This window comes from Nymphaea colorata, chromosome 10 (assembly GCF_008831285.2).
Source record: "Nymphaea colorata isolate Beijing-Zhang1983 chromosome 10, ASM883128v2, whole genome shotgun sequence".
Classification (NCBI taxonomy): Eukaryota; Viridiplantae; Streptophyta; class Magnoliopsida; order Nymphaeales; family Nymphaeaceae; genus Nymphaea; species Nymphaea colorata.
This window is the reverse complement of record NC_045147.1, coordinates 8,573,189-8,595,097: the sequence shown is the minus strand read 5'-3', so window position 1 is coordinate 8,595,097 and position 21,909 is coordinate 8,573,189. Positions and strand designations below refer to the sequence as shown.

Genomic DNA, 21,909 nt, shown 5'->3' with positions numbered 1-21,909 from the left:
ATCTGCAATTATGAATACCTGTAGCGAAACCAAACACAAATACTTTAAAGACAAATTTGCCTGGTAACAAGTAACTAAAGTGTGAAAGCTATTTTTGTAACAGCAGACATAGACAAACCTCTGTGATTGTCCGTGTGTCTGGCCACCTGATGCATCAACATTTCCGTTGCCAATTGAAACAGCAAGTCCTCCAAACCCTTTCAGTTTTTTCACCAAGCCTTGATCCTTACTGTTGGATGATTTACTAGGTGTTTCTGTGCTAGCACCCTGTATTGAAACAATGATAAGATGGCATATTTAGATACTCAATTATCTAAGCTTCAAGCAGTAAATTTAATTTGAAGCCATGTTATTGGTTGATAATTCACCAAGTTACCCAATCAAGGTCCACCTTAGAACACTGACCTGGTGTAACTCGGTTCAGGTTATCCGTTATTACAGTCACAGAAGTTTCGAGACGGTAAAGCCTCACAACTTCTAATTTCCACCTGATTTCCCAGATTGCCTAAGTTCTAGACAACCTTATCATTCAGTAAACCATGCAACAAATCTTCGAAAGATTTAAGGAGGCTTATTGAATCAGGTTAAATACCATAGCTTCATTTGTTGCAGGTGTTGAAACAACATGGCCATGTGGATGTGCACCCTGTAAAAATTAACAGTCCAATATGTTAATCTAATATCTATGGAACAGATTCAATCATCAGAATACTCACTGTACTTTTCTCCTTTGATTGCCTTTAAATTGGTAAAAACAATGTTCCTAAATACATGGGAAGAAAAAAGTGCTAATGCTAGTGTTAGAAAGTAACCAGGACTCACCAGAGCCATTGAAGGATGATGAGCATACATCCCTCCATGAGAATACAGTGCCGCATATGCTGGTGATCCATAAGGTGGGAGAAGAGGCTACAAGGGAAAATGCAAATACATCAGCAAGCTCAGCTGCTAATTCAACCAAGGATATTGTCCAAACAAATTAGGTGGGAAAAAAATATCACCATGTATGTGCCAATTAGTTCACCACACATTAATGGCCTTGAAAAACATTAAAAACGAAATGCTTAATCCATTAAATGTCACCACTATCATCTTTATTTTATAGAAATAAGAATGTGATCTGCATGATGAACTTTGTACGAGTTAATTGTGAAATGGTTGATATCATCTTTATTGTCTTCGGGCAAATGCATGTGGTCCTTTACTAGTGGACAGAGCCACATTCTCATGCATCCTAGCTACATGGTATTTTAGCGGAGATATTCTTGCTGATAAGTCTTTGTTTACAATACTTATAAAAATGATTTTCAATTTTCATTTCCCTCACCAATGTGGACCATTGCCGTGTGGGTCACTTGAAATCATGTCTTGAGAAAAACAATATAAATGTATGGTAAAAGGATGAGGTTTTATGCCTTTCATGGTAGAAATGGGAAACCCATCTTTCTTCAACTGTAGTTCGCTACTTCACTTGTACATCTAGTTTGAAATTGAAGTTTTCTTCCTTAACATAGCGAGATCTCCCTCACAGCTCATAGAAAAATTGAGAGGGAGCTTTTAAAGTTTAAACAAAAACTGGGGGTCAGATCCCCCTCTTTTCATGCCTTTCTCATGTCATGGGATGTGAGACGTATTACATTGTATTGTCATGCCTTGTATCATACTATACAGTAAGATATGGTGCATTACACTCTTCTAAGGTGCAAGATGTGTCCAAGTAAAAAGTTAAGATATGTATCGTACAATTTTCATGATATTGGACAAAACCAAATGAAAGGAGGAATCCCCCTTTTCTCAATAGGAATATGAAAGAGTAAAAGGGTTTACATGCAAGAAGAAGAATGAGATAAGAAGATCCCTGATTTTGAAATATAACAGTTTTGATGCAGCGCAGCAGCAGTCTTGTATGAGGGATTGAGCCTTTCTTTTTCTTTATGTTCTTCTTTTCTTAATGAGGGGACAGTACTTAAGAATTTCTCTGCTGACACCCTAAGGCAACATGAGGGCTGATGACATCCCTTAAGGTTATCTCAGGGCAATCTCAAGGGTGGATCTTCATAACCTAAAACAATCACAAGCAACACATTGAAAAAGAAGACACGAAGGATCCATAGAATCGTGAAAAATAAAACTCTAGATCTGATGTTAGATGGAGGAATAATTTCAGATCTGTAGACATACTTACATTTGCAGATATACAGGAATATTAGATCTGGCATCTGGCTTAATATTTCCATGCCTGACACTGGAGATAAAATCCACAAAATTGAAATGAAGGCAAAAAACCTGTAGATCCAATGACAGCTGCGGGTCAGAAATAGATTTCAGAGGGAAACAGTGGAAAAGGGTAATATCATGATGTTCAGGAAAAGGAAAAATAAAAAAATCAGGCACGTTAGGGTTGAGGACCAACAATATTCCTACTGCGGATTTTCTGAAGAACGGAAACAGAGAAGAAAACATGTTTGAAAGGAGAAAAGAACCTTTGAGTAAGGAAGAAGATTAAAGAAGGAACCCTTGACTGCATTTTTGGTTGCAGATCTCCTTGGACATACCTTTCCAAAAATCTACAGCTTGTTAACCTGCCTCTGATACCATGAAAGATTTTGTTATTGCTGTAGTTTTACAATACAGAGGAGAAGAAAAGAAGAGAGAACACAAGAGGGATGCTGCAAGGTCACTTCTGTCAGAAATAAGTCGTGCCATAATTCTCATTCAAATATGTTCAGCTAACAGAAAATATGTTGAAATGCAGTACATAAGGATGTGTGGATCTGGATGGCATGTGGCTATGAATTTAGACTGGATCCAGTTAGATCAAAGTCAATGGCATCTGCTTAACACCAGCACTTCTGATTGACACTAAAGAACTGTATAAAAGAAATAATGCTGATAGGGTCTACCTTTTATCTCTAAAATCTAAATGCTGCTTTCTATTTTGCATCTCATGTTTGATACAACAAAAAGGATCCATCATTTTTTTTTCTTCCTGAGAACAGTAGGAAAGCTGACCTTTCTCAACTCTGGTTTCTTCCTGTATGAAGTTTAAAAATCAAGAGCATTTCTGACAAAGGAATAAACAGTATGATACCTATAGCCCGCTTATTTTGTGATATTTGAGTCACTGAAGTCAATTCCAGTAACAAAGAATGCTTACACTGAACTTGGGATCTCACTTTTGGCTTCCTAGTCTCCATAAATTTTCACTCGCAGGTATACATATGTATACATGTGCAACATCTTCTTTTTATTAATTATCTTCGTTCTTTAGCCTTCATTTTCAATTTTTAGAGCTATGGTATGTATATCATCACTTTTTTCTTTTTTCAGTTTTCCAGGGCTTCATTAGTAACCTGCTTTATGGCTATTTGTGTTAAAAATATGTGCACAGCATCAATTAGTTTTTTTAGTTCTCCAAGGGGCTTTGTTAGTAACCTCGTTCATGGCTGTTACAAATATGGGCTTACACACACACACACACAAGCTAAGTGTCACGTGTTTCTTGGTTCATGTATAATTGTGTGTGTGTGTGTAAGTGTATTTTGTATGTAGTTTTGGTCAGTGTATCTTCATGTTTTATAATTTGTTATTCTTCGTTTCTGTACTTCCATTGGTTTTGTCAAAATTGGATTTTCACCAGAGCTTTGACCAGCTCCAATGGCTCCGTTTAGAGCTTAGAGACATTGAAAGTAGTTCAACAGCTAGTTCAGGGCTGCTTTGTTGTATGTTTTGAGGGATGAATTCCTCATACGTTTCATGTTTTTTGTAAGCATACTTGGGGAACATCATCAATTTATATGTTTTGAGTGGGTCCTTGTTTAGCTTGCCTTGATTCTTTGTATTAGAATCCTTCATTTGGGGCTGTTTTGGGCCTCTACATTGCAAGCATTTTATCAAGTTGGTCCTTGGAAATTCTGATTTCAAGGTCGTATGACAGATCACTAGATGAATTTATAATGTCTTCCATGGAATATAAACATGAAAGGTAGATGTTTGTACAGTGCACAGCTTGCTTGTTTTGTTCTCGTGTTCATTCACTTGCTGGATTTCTTGATTTATTTAGAGGTTCCGCTTGTGAGAATACTATCCTATTACTTCTTTATTGTGCTTGTTAGACAAAATGCTGTTTTTATGGATATTTCATTGAAATTTCTCACAAGCAACTCATAAATGATAAATTTCTTGGTGTTCCACAGCGTTTTATCACCTGTTCTAAACATGCCAATTTCAGAGTCAAAGCGGCAGAGGGTATTGGTTGCATCCTGCATTCTCTATTCAGAGGTTAGTTTAGTTTTCTACTTGTTCTGGTTTCCAACCCCCAAGTATAAATACTGTTCCCTCTTTGAAATTTGTAATTAAGGTCTAATATACATACATCTAATAAGCATGCGAAATTCATTTACTAGCTTTAGAGAAGGTAAAAAAGGATCCTTCTTTTTTCCTTTCATGGAGGAAAAGTTAGTCTTGTTTCTACTTATGTAAGCACACATGGTGTCTGAATGTTTAAACTCTTCTAATGGCTCGTACTGCCTCAATCCTTATTTCCTGTTCAGCATGTTCTTCATAAGAAAAAAAAATGTGCATTAGCCAAAGTATCCAGATCATCATGCTCGTGAACTTTCTAAATGCTGTTCTAGTCCATGTAAAACGATATTCAATTTTTTACTTTTGACAAATGTTTTACTTATTGTGTCCCGTTTTTGAAAGCTTTATTTGAGAATGCTTGGTTTATCAAGTCTTTAAGTTTCTTGCTTATGCTGTTGAAAACAAAAATAAAATGTCGAGATATTTTTGATATTTTTCTCCTTTGCATCTGAAGCTTCAGTTCCATAATTTCCATGTTGCTTTCAAGAGATTTGTGATGAAGGCAGAGGTAGAAAGACTTAAGGGAGATCTCTATACAGAATAGGGAATCCAATCTCTGCTTTCTCGGATCAGGATGTGGTGCAGCAGCATCATTCTCCATGGTGGGACAAATCCCTCTTACTTATAAGATATATTAGGGCACTAGGGCCTAGAATGCCCTTAAGAGGGCTGGATAATGAATCCATATTATCAAAGCAAATAGTATTATAAATATGTGGTGATAGTCTCCCTCAATTGAGCCTTGCCTTTGAACCATGCTGGACTTGTCCTCAAGGAACCAAAGCTTCCTTCGTTAGTCCTTTCCCAAATATGTTATCAATGTGATTCTTTGTGCCAACATATCTTGCTTCTTCTTCTTGGTCTTCAATAGTTTGTCTGATAAAATGCTAATCTGTTTTAATGTGTTTTATTCTACCATGTAATAAAATCTTAATGGCACTTCGGTTAACTGGCTTCAGCAAAATTTCTCCAAGTGCAACCAAAAGATGTTCGAATCCAAGTTTTTTAGATGTAGCTAACACTGTAGCTCTAAATTATGCTTTTGCACCTGATCTAGCAATAACACTCTTTTTTGCTGCTCCACTTGACAAGGTTCTCTCTAACAAAGAAAAAATATCTAGATATTAATTTCCTTTCATCTAGATCTCCAGCCCAACCCACATCTGAATATGCCAACAATATCAACATGTCTAGTTCGAGTTTGTTCTCTCCTAAATGAGGCCATTGCCTACAGTGCCCTTTAAGTGTCTTAACATTCTTCTAGCCTTGGTTCATGTACAAACTGAGATGCTTGATTAACTGCATACACCAAGGTTATAAAGATTCATTAAATTGAATTGAAACCAGAATTGGTTGACTAAAAAAATGTACTTTGTTTGAAAAATTTAAACATTCAGGATAAAATGAAAGAAAATGTAAAAGCTTACACTTTAGAAAAATAAAAAAATAATAAAGAAAGTAAAACACAATAAAAATGATCATTGAGGTATGGTCAATCCTTTAGTGATCAGATGGGCTAAGCTACTCAATAAGCAAGTTTATGTTCAATTGGTGAAGCGATCATGTGAAGTACTTTGGTGTTCTCAAACTAGAAAGTGAACGAAGATCACAAAACTTTCTTCTGTGTGCAAGTTGTATGTGGATGTGATCAGAATGTGGTCTTAGTTCTCTTTTCTTCCTTCATGCAAGATCTTCAGTATGTGGATGAAGGGAAGACGCCCTTGATCTTGTTTTGTGCTGCTGTTGGTGGAGACTCAGGCCTGCACAGATGGTGTAGGCATACGTGAGGAAGCTAATAGGAAGACTGCTAGCATCCAGATCTAATATTATGGTTCCTTTTGATAAACTTGCTAATGTTGTTTCTGTTGGACCTGATCCTGCTTATTTCTTGCGCTTTTTATTACAAACTACTTAATCATGCATAAGCTATTAAATGGTAGTAGAACTTATGTTAGTTAGATCATGCAGGGCCAAAAGGACAACTTCTATTAATAAATGGGAGGACAAAAGATGAAGTTGCAAGGAGCTTCGAAAGGGTGTTGCTTGCAATGCGAATAAGCACCTCAGAGCCTAAGGTGCAAACTTTGTCACACAGTTTTCTTTTTAACTTTAGTTGAGCTGCATGTAGGCCATATCAGCCAATTGTGCCTCATAAAATAAGCTATCGGTTTTATGTATGCATTTCTTTTGCTGCAGGTTTTGAGGAGTGCTTTCAAAAAGATGCACATCTATGTTCATCAGAAGTACAGTTATTCGTATGAATGGAATGAGTAGTATATACCATGTTGCATGGATACTTAAGTTACATCGGTATGGATACGAGTGCCCGGTGTGGGTGTGATTGTTCAATTGAGTGTTTATTTCTGTTTTTTGACGTGCTAATATCATTTGTTTTTACTGGAGAACATTGAACTTTTATTTGTAGGATCACTTTTGAAGTAGACTAGGAATTGTAGTTGTTGTCCTGTGTTTCTGGTAGAATTTTCACCAAATTAAAAATCGTTTTTAAATATAAAAACGACCTTCAAAAATTTTTGTTTTTTTTTCTTGTATCTAAAACTTCTTTGGCATAAGTAAAATGGCCACCAGTTTTCAGTTGGACCAAATAGGTTAGATTTGCAACATTATTTAGTAGTCTTCATTTTTTTTAGAATTTTGGATCTTTAGTCATTAAACTCACATGACATTGGTGGAAAGGTTTGCTTTGTTGTTCTCTTTTTTTTTTTTGAGTGAAATTTTATATTTTATAGTTGGTAAGGGTTCAACTTAGTAAATATGGGTTCATTTCTTTGTTTTTAGGACGTGTTTATGTTCTTATAAACTGTTTTATTTTTTTTGCTTGAATTCTTGATTTATTTAGCATAAGGTGCAAGGAAGGAGTGATTAGATAGGTGGGGATAGAGTAGAATAGGTGATTTGTATTTGATTTTTGAATTCGATAGTTCGATTTTTGAATTGGATAGTTTGATCTTCCCTACTTCTATAGGAGAGCATATGAAGTTCTTCTTCTACCCAACAAATCAGTCTGGTTTCATAAAAACTCCTTTTTTGGTAGAAGAGAGTTCCTACTTCCAAGTGATATGCCATTTGATGTCAAGTACTTTTTTGGAAGAGAAAATTTTTTATTGTACATAAAAACATTTTAAAAGTGTCTTGTCATGTAATGATATGCCTTCGTTTTGTTCTTACTACCTGCCCAAGCAAAATGAAATTTTCAACTTTTTTTTGTTGTCAATTATTAGAAGAGGAAATTTGGAAAAATCCTATGAAGTTTTGAAAGTCAAGACTAGGAGATGCTATTGACTCTAGTAATCAAGTGTCTGTAAGGGTTTAGCAGGAAAATATCCTAAGAGAGAAGCCATAATGCCTTATAAAATATTGACAGGTAGCAAAGTAAGAGTTGAGAGATGGGCTCGGGGCTTGTGTAGTTGTTCCTCTGGGTTAATAATCAAGAGTACCGGGTAGGCATATAGGTGATTTATGTCTATGCCGCGAAGATAATGACTTACGAACTTTTGGCATGTTGAAAACCCGCAAGGTGAAACGGGTTGATATATGACAAAACTACACCTGACCACCAAAGCGATGGAGCTTCGTAGTAGCCTTTGGGGTGGTGAGGTATTCCCTCAAAGGTGAAGGTCGGCCTGAAAAAGAAAATCAAAAGCAAGAAAAAATGAAAAGGAAAAAAACCAAATGTAGAAAAAAAAAGGAAGAAAAAGAAGCAAAACCAAGAAAAACAAAAAAGGTGCCTGTCAAGAGATAAATGGCATGAAGGCTGAACTCGAAGGAATTGAAATGCGACAATCTTTCATGGATGTGCGATCCTTGGGTCAATATCTGCTCTTTCTTTTTGATTTCCTAAGACGTTGAGGATGATTACTTTATGTTCATTTTTTTTGAAAATTTAAAGGCTTCCATTCTAGAGATTCAACAACATTGATGCGAAATGAATCCCGATGCTTGTACGGTATTGAGGGTAAATGAAAGACATATCATTTGCACAACACGAGCACTTTCTGCTTATGATTTAAATTGATGATCTATAAACTATTTAAAAGTAAACACTTGACATCTCTTTTGTAATGTTTCCTGACTTCATGGGCATATGAGGAACTCCTAGCCCCTCTCTGTTTTTGAAAAATGTTGTCCTTTTTTATTACCAAACCGCTAGTCCATTCATATAATAGATGAAACCCCTCAAACATATTCCACTCATGCTGAGTGTAATGAAATGTTCCCATCACAATTTGTTTTGTCTATAGCTACTAAGAAAAGTTATTCCAACTTGAGGTTAAAAATACCTTTTTGCATAAAAAGTTTACACGAGCACCCATCTAGGGTATAATCATAATCCCACGAAGGTGTGTAAGATACAAAATTCACATGCAAAGTTGGTGTAGGCACCCCAAATTTTTGTAAGTCAAAATGACCATTCTACCCCTTATAAATGGGATTTTGAGCTAGTTTTTAAAAGAATTTCAAATATATGGGCCATGAATTAAACCAGAGAAAATCATACATCCTAGGTATCTGACGGAAGACCCAGAGCACCCAATGTTATTGATAGAAAAAAAATCCATTTTACCCCAAATCATCCCATTTTGCCTCATTTTTCACTAATTTTCTAGAACAATTATTGAAATCTTGAGAATTGTTTTGCTCAAAGTTAATTAGGGTTATTTTTGTAAGTTATTAATCATCTTCATAACAAGTTTACTAGCTTATATTTGGTGAGAAATGACAAATTTTCCTAAACTTTCCACCATTTCTCACCATGAAAATACTTGCAAATCTGATAAGACCCATGATGGGTCTCTCTAGTGTCATTAAATTATTTTTAGCTCCATTTTCAGCTTTCAAGGTCAAATTCTAGTGTTAGAGCAACTGTTTCTGAGAAATTGGGTCACATTTTCTCATTTTTGCATGCCTAGTCACTATTTTTGCTTGATTTTATGAGTATATCTGAATTGAGCAGTCAGTGCTGAAACTGACTATTTTTCTCTTCAGTTCATGCAATTCTACCTCAAATTCAGCACAATTGAAGTTTTTCAATCATTCTTAGTGTGTCCATGTTAGGACATTGTCACTAGTGATTTTTGGAACTATTGTTTTAGAGATCTGGAATGCCAATTTCCAGTTTGAGCACATAGATGGATTTAGTGTCACTTGAGCATAATATTAGTATGTTCATTCCCCAAAGACAAGGCCAAAATATCTGTTTCCATTTTACCATTGACATTTCCACTTACATGACCAATTTTAACTTGATCTATCTTCAAAAATGTAATTTTTCAAGGGCAAATTGAAGAATTTTTCAGTTAAACTTGGCATGCCCCGTAAACTGAACCCATTCCATGTCCCAATATGGTCAGACTGCCTACCTATCCTCATAGAGCTCAATTTTGTGACAAAAGAAAAATTGTCATTTGCACATATGTGCATTATTTCTGTATAGACCTAAGTTTGGAGTTACATGAACCAAGCTTAGGGTATTATTGTACCAGATCTGAACCTAATAAGGCTCATCAAGGGTTTAAGCTGGCCTGGAGTTAAGCTCAACTCGGTTTAAACCCAGTTGAAGTTGTTTGTTCAGAACTAGCCCTAGTTTAACCTTAGGGCAGTCAGACCTACATTCAGCTGGGTCTAGATCTAGATCAAACCCATGTACAACATATTTTCATTGAGTCTGAATGCACCTAACCCAAATCAAGCTAGGTCCAGGGTCCATGCCTATTCCAAATCTTCTATTCAAATTCTGATCCAGATTTCATATCTGTGATCAACATATGCATATCCATATTCATTATTTGAGATTTCATGATTCAAATCTTCCTATCATATCCAGATCTAAATTCTAGAACTTTTTTTTGATTTGGATCTAGATCTAGTTCTCAATATCAAATCCAGATCAACGATCCACATGTGTGCATTTATGTACATTTAATGGACCTTCAATTTCTCATTCTGCACCATATATCTAATAAAAAAGAAAGACAAAAAACTATGTAGATTTCTGAGCTCAACAAGTTGGTGATGGCAGAATTTGAATCGGTGTTCATTTGGAGTGAGAATAATTTTTTTTATAGAATATCAATCATAAGATATGGCTTGATGTGTGCTTTCTCCACTCTATATTTGTGTTTCATTAGTCCTCCATGCCACATGTCAACCAAAAACTTATTTCTTGAATCAATCAACACTTCTTGGGGGAATGTATTGCCTTTCATTGAACTAAATTCTGGTTAAAATTGAGTGTGATTCGAGTAAGTCTATCTCAAAATTATTGTTTTGGCATAAAGTTTCGTGTCCCATATGTTTCCTATCTTAAAAGATTTTTCCAATCTACTGCTTTTGATTGTCTCATGTATAGAAAATCTCCCTACCAAATTTAGAACCAATACAACATAGTTAATATAGTTTTTGATGTCATCATAGTTACCCACATGATTACGTTGTCTTGTTTTTCAAACATGGCCAAATTTTCATATTTCATCTTGTTAGCCCAGGTTCAATCCAATTTTATTGTTTAATGTTCATTTCTCTTGTGTTTTAAACAAAGTTATGGTTTTGTAATGTACCCTAACTCTAACCTAAGGTGTTTAGGCTTGCAAATCTTAATTTATGTGTTAGTTTATATTGTTGTTATTGTTACTATTATGTTTGATTTTCATATTATAATTATGCTGATTTGATTTCTAATTCACATTTATTCACTAATGAATTTGAGCTAGCTCCACACATGCCTCGAAACAATAGTTCTTGCAGGTATATTCATGATCTAGCTTGGCTCTTACGTAGGTTCAGTTTTCAAAATAATGCACATTATAATTAGATGTACTATGTTCTGCAATGTTTGATGTGCATTCATATAGTTTGCTTTTGCTTTGCTTCATACATTCAATTTCAAATTGTGGGCCTAGAATTATGTCCATGTAAGAATCACGTTAGGTTATCAATGATATGCATGCAATAGTAGTCGTTGCATGGATACACGTTTTCAAAGCCATACTATTGAACTACACAATGTCAAAATCAAATCTGTTTCAAACCCATTTTCCAAAACCCTAGGTTTAGACATGATTGAAATCTAAACCCTAGATTTAATTTACCTAAAACCACACTAGGTTCACTCAATGCCCTAGTCAAGGCTTGACACCAAGCCCATTACAATGATTCCAAACCTCTCCCATATTGGAACTTAGCTAAATACTAATCCTAACATGCTCGATGTAAAGTCACCTCCTTTGGCATAATGTACGTTTAGCCCTGAACCTAGGATGGATCCAAATCTCATGAATTGGATTTTAGTTCTTTGATTTTGAAGTTGTATCTAACTAAATTTGGATTTAAAAAATTAGATCTTAATTTAGATTTTACCTTTGGAGTATCAGAACTAGATTTCATGCAATTGGGATCAAGATTTTGATCTTACATAGAATTGGATTCCAATTTGGATTTTTGATATTATATCTAGAACTTTGGATCCTAGATCCTAAGAATTGGATCATAATTTCAAACCTTATTGGTTCAAATCCTAAGTTGAATTTTGGGTTTCAGATCTCTAGATTATTTAGATTAAGATATTAGATTTTATAAATCTAGACTTCAGAATTGAAGTGTTAACACCTCAAAGTTTTCCACATCAAAATTGAAGCAATGTGAAAATTTCTCAAAAGAATTGTGAAATTTTGCAATTTCAAAGCCAATTTCAAACCTAAACGTAATTTGGGTTCGAATTATGAATTTAACTTGTGACACAAATCCCAATGCAAGATTACGAGTTCAAAATATGTCCAAATTAGGATTTGAAATCCAAATCCAATTTCAAATGTCATTTGAAATCCAAATCCAATTGCAAAATTCAAATTTTGACTTAGATCCAAAAATTGGATCTAATTCGGTCTAGAATGTTATGTGGGACCCACGTGTGGGCCCCACCTAACCCGTGTGGTCAAGAGCCCCCCAAGGTCACTCCCCCCATTTAAAAAAATAAATAAATAAATAAATGTTTTCTCCCAATTAAATGAAAAAATCATTTTCAAGGAGAAATGAATGATATCATAACTAAAAACTTAGGAAAAGAGAAACATTTATGCATATCTCTCTTCTTTAACTAGGTCATCTTTAAAGAGTTTTCAATCTTCGAAAAGCAATAACTATGCTGGTCAAACCCACTTAATTCAAGTAGGTTCAACCCTAGTGCACCCAAATCTTAGCTAGGCTCAGTCAACATGAGCTCAGCTTGGCCAAAAAGTAGGTCTGTCTCACGATCCAATTAATGGACAAAAATAGACTTTGACCGAACCAAACCCACTTTGACTAAACTCAGTCAAAGTACAATTTAGCTCAACTAAGAGCTTTCTTGGCTCAAATTTATCGAATTACCTCAAACAAAGTCAAACTACTCACAAATGAGCTTTGACTTAAATCAATTGGTTGAAATTGACCAATCTGGACAATTTTGCCCTTCTATGGTCAAATTGAACTTACAGAGCCCAAATTGGTTTATGAAAGGAAAATAAACATTTGGATTTGTCAAATGCATAAATCAAATACCAAATTAAAATTCAATTTTTCAAACAAAAATTTGATTCAGTTGAAATCCGTCTTCAATCAAACTATGGATGAAAATACCCTTTTCGAGCCAAATTTGACAAAATTTTCAAATTTTATTCAAATTTAAATTGGATTATCATAATTCAATGGCATTTGGAACTTAAAAACTAGGTTTTAACCGAACAAGCTCGATTTCAAAAAAAAGAAGAAGCACAAAATAAGGCAAAACCCTATGCAAGGGCATTTTCATCCAAAATTTTAGTCAAAGTTGGTCAGCTAGGTCTGAACCAAGGTTGACCACACCTAGCCCAGCCCACCTAGCTCGTGAAAATGGGCTAAGAATGATTAAATAGAGCCATTAAAACTCATTTAATCCATTTTTCATCCCTAAGCCTTGATTAATCTTCCAAGGCAAATTAAAGAAGGTGGTTGATCCCACCTCCTCCTCTATATAAACCTCCCCTTGACCACCAAAAGGGGGGGGGGGGGGGACAAAATTTTGAGGTATTCCATCAAGTGCTACAGCCAAAGAGCTAGGAGGGAGAAGCCAATGAAGAGAGGAGAGATTTGTCCAAGTACTCTTCCCTCTTTTCTCTTACTTTCTTCTTCATTTTCTTTTATTCTCTCCATTGATTTTGCTAAGTTAGGGTGCTTAAGTGAACCCTTACTTAGGATTTTCGTGGTGAGAAGCCTTCTTTCCTAATACAAATTCCAGCAAGCAAGCTATTCTACTTCTAGCTTTGCTAAGCTCGAATCCAAGCTTGGATTCTTGCTTAGGATTGCTTGATTTAGAAAACAAGTGAAGGCGAAGATCAAGTATCAAGACCGACCGCAAGGTAGGTGATTTTAACCATTTCTCATCTATTTTGGCTTATCATTAGTTCATTTTAATTCTAGTAATTCGTGGGAGGGTTTATTTTCATTTGTTTCATGACTGAGAATGATGTCCAGCTAAGAGAAACCTACAATTAAATGTATATGTTAATGCATCATGCATGCATACGTTGGTTTTTCTTAAAGATAAACCCATGTATCAAATTTTGAAAAGGGCCCCAAGGCCACGTCCCTTTCAAAATAACCAGCTTAAAGTCATTTTGAACTTCCCACCATGAGAGAATATCACGGTGAGAGAATGATATTGCTGCAATATATATATGACGAAAAAGCCTATTAAGGATGGATGCATTCTCATGAATGTAATCTACCTTTGCATGGCGAAATTAAGGATGAACTAGCTTGAGCATTCATTTATCCCTTTCTATTTAAAGTTATTTTGTTTCATATTTTATTTAATTGATCAAGGGTAGTAGGGGAGATTTGGAACAAGTTTTCAATCTTCCCACGTAAAAGAACCCAGCCATGAATCTTCATGATTTGTGAGTTATGTGGTCCCTTCATGAAATTTCATTTTGAAGAGTAAAGTATGTATATGTATATATTTTTATATGTATACATATGCGTGTTCAATCTCTTGTTAAAAATTCCTTTCCTCTTTTAAAATCAGATTGGAACACGTTTCCAAACTGGTTTTAAGAAGATGGTTCATTTTGATTTTCATAGTACCAAGTTATGAAATCATTTTCATTACATTTTAAAATTTGCTTAACTTCAGCAATCCATACGTAAGATGTATGTATGTTGTTGAAATCAGACCATGTTTTATAAGAATTGGTTTAAGAATGTCAAATTTTACATATTTGAAATGCCAACTATCCTAGATCCATCCAAAGAAGTTGATGATTTCATGAGTACGAAATCTGAAATTTGATCAAGGACTTCTCATTTTTATCTAAGAAACAAGCTCTTTATTGGAATCAATGTCCACAATTTTCAGCTATCTAAATCAACATAAGGTCTGATTTTTTTTAGCTATCTTAAGACAAAAGTAGATGTCATCCACATCTCCCATCTATTTCAAAAAAAAAATTGATTTTGACATCATTTGTGTATTTTTCATCATTTTGACAGTTTTATGACAAGTCTCAAGCTTATGAACTACATCTCTAATTCATATGCTTAATCATATAATAAGCATATTTAGAGAAAAATCCTACATGTTAATTAAAATCAATCTCTATGTGTAGATCGTATGATGTGCAATTACAATATGGACCTTAAGAAATTATGAGAGAGTGAAGAATGCATGTTTCATATGAATGAACTTTGAGAGATTATGAGAGAGTGAAGAATGCATATTTCATATGAATGAAGCTTGAGAGATTATGAGAGAGAGAAGAATGAATGTTCCATAGTTTCCCTTCTCCTTTTATGCATTCACTTTCACTCAAAATCAATGGCACCACATGCACATTCTCAAGAAGTTAAGTGATTCAAATTTGAGTTGCAAAAAGTGACCAAGTCATGTTGCAACAAAAATTTGTAAACTTCTCTCAACTTCAAAAGAAAACACAAGCAATGCATTCATGATCTTGGCTAAAGTATATTTGAAAAACAACACATTTTCTAACAATTTGGAACATATGTTTCATCAAAAGAATGAATTCTACCTAACCAAATCACACGATTTTTGAGAAAGGGGTGGGGTGCAAACATGAAGTTATATATTCATCTTGGTTGACCTTGGATCCAAAACCTCAATGTGGTATCTTCACATTCAAATTACTAGATTGGATCATAAAGTACATGTTTTGGTTGTTTTGAATAAGATACTGAACTTGAATTTGGATCTCAATGATTTAAATTTCATATCATAGATCTTTTAGGTCCATATCCCAAAACTCAAGAAGCCAGATCTCCACACTGCTTGGGCCTATTTTGCATGCATTTATGTTAGATCTATGAACCGTTGCATAAATCAATGATGACATGAATTATGAACAACATCTCTGGGTTCTAAATATATTTTTCTTTAGTTTATCAACTCTAGTTTATGATGATCTACTTAGATATTCTAAATCTCATATTCTTGAAATTTAGGGTATGTTAGGATCATTATGACAATCATAACTTAGAATTTGAAATACTAAGTTTAGTCCTTGATCTGATTATTCCTGGTGATGGCCAGATCTTGTACCAATAGGTCGGGTCCTATCTCTCATAATTTTCTACAAGAAATAAAGAGGAAAAGTACAATTTCTTTGATATTTTCCCATGGTCATATGCAAAGTTGTTAAATTTTGCATGTACACACCTGGTTTTAAAAGCTAAGTCAAGTCCTTCTCGAGATCAGCCTTAAGCAGTCTCTAAATGATTACATTTTGTTAATCATTTTGCATTGTTCAAGTTTTTATGATCTTGTTAGTCTATGGGGATTATATAGTTATGACAAGTGACAATGAATAGATGATCTGGAGTGTGAAGAAAATTTTGCATGGCACACATTATTTTGGCATTGAAGTAGCTCATTCAAACAAAGACATTGTTCTATGTTAGAGGAAGTAAACTATGGATGTCTTCAAAGATATAGAGTTGATCAAAGTTAATGCTATGGATATGCCACTTGAAGCAAGTGACAAATTGTGGAAAGAAGATGGTAACCTATAAGTAATGTTGGCAGGTACCAATGTCTAGGGGAAAGCTAATATATTTAACTATTACTCACTGCAACTTAGCCTATGTTGTCAGTGTTATTTCGTGCAGCAACCGAAGTGTGCCCACATGGAAGCTGCCTATAGAATCCTAAGATAGTTAAAAGGGAGCCTTAGCCTTGGTATACTTATGGCAAGAAACAAAATATATTGTTGGATACATGAGTGTGGACTGAGCAAAAGATATAGAAGGTCAATCATTGATTGTGTATGTTTGTCAGACAGAGCTCAGTCACATGGAGTGAGTAAGAAACATGCATTTTTCACCTGGTCCAATGTAGAAGCATTGTGTATAACCATATCAACAAATACATGTGAGCATATTTGGATAAAGTATTACTTATATGACATGGGAATCAAGGTGAATCAACAGATAAAACTCAAATGTGAAAATACAATACTAGTATGTATCAGTGCAAATCCTATCTATCAAGAAAGAACCAATAATATAAAAAGTAGATTGTCACTTCATTCAAGAGAAAATCTAAAAGAAGGACATCCAGACTAATCATGGCAGAATTGATGATTAACTTGCTAATGTTCTCACTAAGCCTTTGCATCACGACAAGCATAAAATGATGGTTGACAGGTTGGGAAAGATAAGTATCTATGCTCAATCCTGAGGGAGAGCATGCTATGATTCATCCCAGTTCGCAACTTCTTTCAAGAGATCTTTCTACTGAATTAGGATATAACAATTTTTGGAAACTTGTTCGTTGCTCATGTTCATTCCTTTTGTGTATATTCATCCTCTTGTCTATGCCTTGTCTTTTTGTCTAATCTAAATGTGGTTTATTTTATTCTTGCTTATGAAAAGCAAGATAAAACAAAAACTCTTCAACCTCCATGGATGTAGGGTTCATGTCGAAACATAACCCTACTGTGGCTTTTTTGTGTCTCTGATTCATTTGTTTGCATTTCCATATTTTTGAGTCTGTGCAACACACTAGTTAATTATGGTATATGAAACTTCATTTTCTGGCAATTACTGATATACAAAAGAATACTCATGGCAGCTACTCAAACAACACATCAACCATAAATATATGCAGTGAAGCTAAGATTAAAGCTTCAAATAGTTTAGCATGTGGACAAATAATTTTAAGTAGACCTGCAGTTCTCCTTGGGGTTCCCAGTTAGTGAAATGCACAACATAACATATGTAGGTAATTTCCTTGAAATTTATATTGTGATTTAGTTATGTGAAGATATGAGATAATGAGACAAAAGGGCACCAATTTTTGAAAATTCATCCTAGGAAGCTAATTTGTTCATAAGCATAGAAACAAGATGTCTCTTGTTATGGCATTATTAGTTGGTGTTAGTTCTATGTTGCAGTGCAAGAATCATGAATATTCAATAAGGGAACAATTAGCTTTAGGCCCTTCTTAGTGTTGCAAAACTGCATCATTATGGAGTCAAGGTTTTTCTGGAGTCAATGTTTGTATGAAATGAATGCTTTTCAAACACTATCATTAGAACAATGTGGCGAAAGCACTAGGTAAACACACATAGGACTCAATACTAAGAGCCGCACGGTGATGGATAATAGATCTTGATATGATAAGTTGTGAATTGTAACTATAGTGTTTAGATTTTCACATGGAGATCTCTCTAGGCTTTGAAATTCACATATGTATGCCAAAAAATAAAAATGTTAGCATTTAGAAAATCCAAATTCTCACATGGAAGATATGCTCAATTCATGATCTTCAGAGTTTTGAATCATAACAATCAAAAAAGCAAGAAAAGGATAGTATATTATAAAGTCATGCCTGCCACTCTGCAATACTTTGTTTCTTTTGGTGATATTTCTTGGATCAAAATTCTAGTAACTATTTTTGTTTGCCCAACTTGCGCTTCATATGAGTCTTAGTTTTGTTCTCAAGTTTGATTATATTTACGCAAGGCACACTTAAGACTCCACCCAAGGAACAAAATGGATACAAATGGTCCAAGGCATTTATTTCAAATGTCAATATGGTGGCAACAAAATCAATGAGAAATTGAAGTATAGTTCAAATAATGTTAAACATAAATGCTTTCATGAACATATTGTCTCCTTACAAGTTTGCACAACAATTACACACGCCAATAATAATTTCCTCTAGTAAGTACCGAAATAATTTCTTTTAATAAGCCACACTAGAGTCAAGGCCTTTTAAAGCATCAAGTGGGAATATCTCAAAAATAAAGTATTTCGTACTCATCCAAGTTTACAAGGACTTCACTCATCAATAGAATGTATCATGTTGCACCATTATTTTTTAGCAACCCATGAGAGACAAAGAGAGAGAGAGAGAGAGAGAGAGAGAGAGAGAAAACTGCACCATTTCAGTACACACAAAGGGGGGGATAAAGAACCTTTGAGATTTTGCTGGTGATCCATATGTGACAAACCCACACACAATGAATGTGTGCGAGATAGTATGAACCTATTAATCTACAAAGAAAATATAAAAAACATAGAGAGAGTGAGAACATTGAACACTTTTATTTCAAGCAAAGATATAGTGAGAGTGATTGTGGGAGACATCATGCTGCAATAGAAGACATAATTCATACATAGACAATGAAATGTTTGAAAGTTTCAACGTGGGTTTAAAAGGAGATACCTTCAAATGCAAAGAGAGAAAACCAACATTTTTCTTGCTATGGCCTCAAGATATAGAAACGTATATAGGTACCTAAAAGTTTCTTTTGAGTGTTTGAGTTCGTTTTCAGAATTGTCCACAAAATTGTGTGCATGTTGTAAGGACAACACTTTTTTGAATTCACACATTAGGGTTATTGATGAATGATTCACTAACTGAAGAAGCAAGGGATGCTATTTGTTTTGCTAAAGCTCACACTTGTAATGCAAACAGGTCGCAAATGCATCAGCCACTACAAATATATCAAGAAAGAATGCTTGGTGATTATGGTCGAAATGTGAGCTATTTTGGAAAGAAGCATACTATGATGCAAAATTCTATCGTTCTATATCTTTTTGGTATTCATTTTAAATTCAAGACCAAAATGGATAGCCCATAATGTTAAATAGAGTTCACGAATTGTAACTCCATGTGAAAGCTGCCCAATTCTAATTGTGAACAAATACCACTTGAAGAAGTATTTTCCTTGAAAGAAAACATGTTCAATCAATTTCTATAAAAGCCAAATCTACGTAGAAACATGCTCCTATCCCTTGAGTTCAAATTCTATCAGGCTATGCTTCAAGAGTCTTGCAATAGGTAAACTATTCATGGTCAGCTAAATAATATTTCTACTTTGTCTAAACATGAATACTTCATGCATAAGTATATGCATAGATGTCTAATTTTCACATGACTGAATAAAACCTTCATTGAGCATGATAACTCATAAGAGAGAAAGAAAGAGAGGAAACATTTAGGTTAATTTGAGATTAAAAGACATAGTTTCCTTGCACTTTTATTTTGTCATTGAGATGGGTAAAAAATTTCCTCCGATGTTCCCTTTCTTATGATCACTAGATTGCAACATACATTTATATTCGAGTGGGATAGTTGACAACCTTGATAAGTAAGAACCAAGTCTTTCTCATCGCTACCACAAAATGGTTCATGGCTACCTAAATTGTCCCTTTTTTTTTCATAGGTAATGGAAATTTTTTTATATTTTACTGTAAAATGAGAAACATATACGCTCGCCTATGTTAAATTACATAGGATAACCTCAAGAAATGTAAGCCACTCTGTCGATATGAGGTATGACCATTCTAGGAGCCTTTGAGGGGTAATCAGATGAAGAACGAAATCATGTTGCTCTAATCTCTAGACAACTGAATGTCATCCTGAACCTAAAAGCAATAAAGGCAAATATGCCATAGTTTTCAAACAAAGTTTTAGTTAAAATATAAGTTGACCATAAGAAATTTAGGGTTTATGAACAAGAGAAACATTCAGATAGGCCTTGTTCAGTCTCTTAATCATCATTTGTCAACACAAACGTTCTAACCCATATAATGTGTGCTCCTACAGCATGAATGATCAAGACTTCGTTTCCTAAGGTTGAAACGGGAAGCAGGATCAGAAAGTTAGGGTTCAGGGTCAGCCACTTGATTTGAAAGTTGAAAGTGACTCTAGAGTTTGAACTTGAGATTTTGACTTAGGATTGAGTCTTTAAATTAAATATGATTTAAATTCAAGACCCAGGGTGTTTGGATGTTGAAAGTTCATATCTTAAGTTGGTTGATGGATTAAGATTAATGGATTTTTTAATCTAGGAATTTGAATGACGGAGTAATGGCCTTATACATAGGGTTTTGTGGTGTTATGTAAATTCCAGTTTTAGGAATTACGGTTTTGAAATGGGAACTCATGGTTGAGGTATCTAATACTTAGCCTTGGTTTGAGCATTAAAGTAAAGTTGATGCCTAAGGTTTTACATTTAATATGATTAGGGTTTTGAGGAGCTAGGGCAACTAAATATTAGGGTTTCTTGATTGATGTCTCTAATGCTAGGTCTTGTGTAATGAATCAGAATGGGGTCATGACCCAGGGGTTTAGATTTTTAAAGTCTTAATGCTTGGGAATTATTGTCGTAGTCTCAAGCATCATATCTTAATTTGGTAATAAAGTAAGATTTAAACTATGTTTAAGCTTAGAATAGGTCAATCTAAAGTTTGGGTCATCCTGATCAGGGATGTTCCTAGGGGATTTTGAAACCGAGGGTTATTGGAAAATGTATGTTTTGAAGTCATTTTGAAATCATGGGTATTTTAAAGTATGCTCAATTAAAGGTTCAATGAAATTTGGGTCTTTTGTATGTCGATACTGGAAAAAAATAAGCTACTTAACCGGTTTCATAACTTTTGACTAGGTGTGCAACATGCACTATACAAGTAGACCATGTGTGCATAATTGAAATTGTGCAAATGCATGCATAATGAGCTAAGCAATATCATGATACAAAATAAAATTGCTTAAGCAAGTAACCTAAAGTTGAAGCAAAATATAGACTTGAAATAACCGAAGGAAGACAGACATGTCCAGCCTCCACGCCTATCTAAACATTCATAAAATAAAGCTAAATCAGGAAGTAAACTACAAGATTCACATGGTAGAAAGAAAATAAACTAAACCTAGGCAATAAAAAGCTAGCAAGCTAGACTAGTCATCAAGCGAAAATTAACGAAGCCAAAATGAGAGAACAAAAACAAACTAATGCTTAGGCGAAATAAAAGAAACTAACTCAAGCATGAAGAAAATGAAAAGAAATTTCTTAAGGAAACAAAAAGAAAGAAAGAAAGAAAACTAAGAAAAGAAAAGGGAAAAAAGTACATGACATGCCATGGACTCCTAGAGATTCAAACCTTGATTAGACTGGGACTTAGGGTAAAAGAAGTCTGAGTTGGAGTAGATTTCGCTTACTGCTAATGTGAACTGAGCCAAAAAATTTGACCTCTGGGCTTTTTGAA

At 34.6% G+C, this 21,909-nt stretch overlaps 1 protein-coding gene across 1 annotated transcript; it reads right to left on the bottom strand.

Moving 5' to 3' along the window:
- Positions 1–8: 8 nt before the first annotated feature.
- LOC116262235 (G-box-binding factor 3-like) lies at positions 9–1,042 on the bottom strand. The gene is made up of 4 exons (XM_050079990.1): positions 823–1,042; positions 593–646; positions 119–267; positions 9–18 (listed from the first exon to the last, which is right to left on the bottom strand). The coding sequence occupies exons 1-4, from the start codon at positions 850–852 to the stop codon at positions 9–11; spliced, it is 243 nt and encodes an 80-aa protein (XP_049935947.1). The 5' UTR covers positions 853–1,042.
- Between the last annotated feature and the right edge of the window lie 20,867 nt (positions 1,043–21,909).

Bases quoted from the DNA above. Each gene is read 5' to 3' on its own strand.
- LOC116262235 (XM_050079990.1), bottom strand. From the start codon at position 852: ATGTATGCTCATCATCCTTCAATGGCTCTG. The intron at 647-822 runs GTGAGTCCTGGT...TAATTTTTACAG, and splicing joins ATCATCCTTCAATGGCTCTG to GGTGCACATCCACATGGCCA. The intron at 268-592 runs GTATTTAACCTG...GTTTCAATACAG, and splicing joins CTGCAACAAATGAAGCTATG to GGTGCTAGCACAGAAACACC.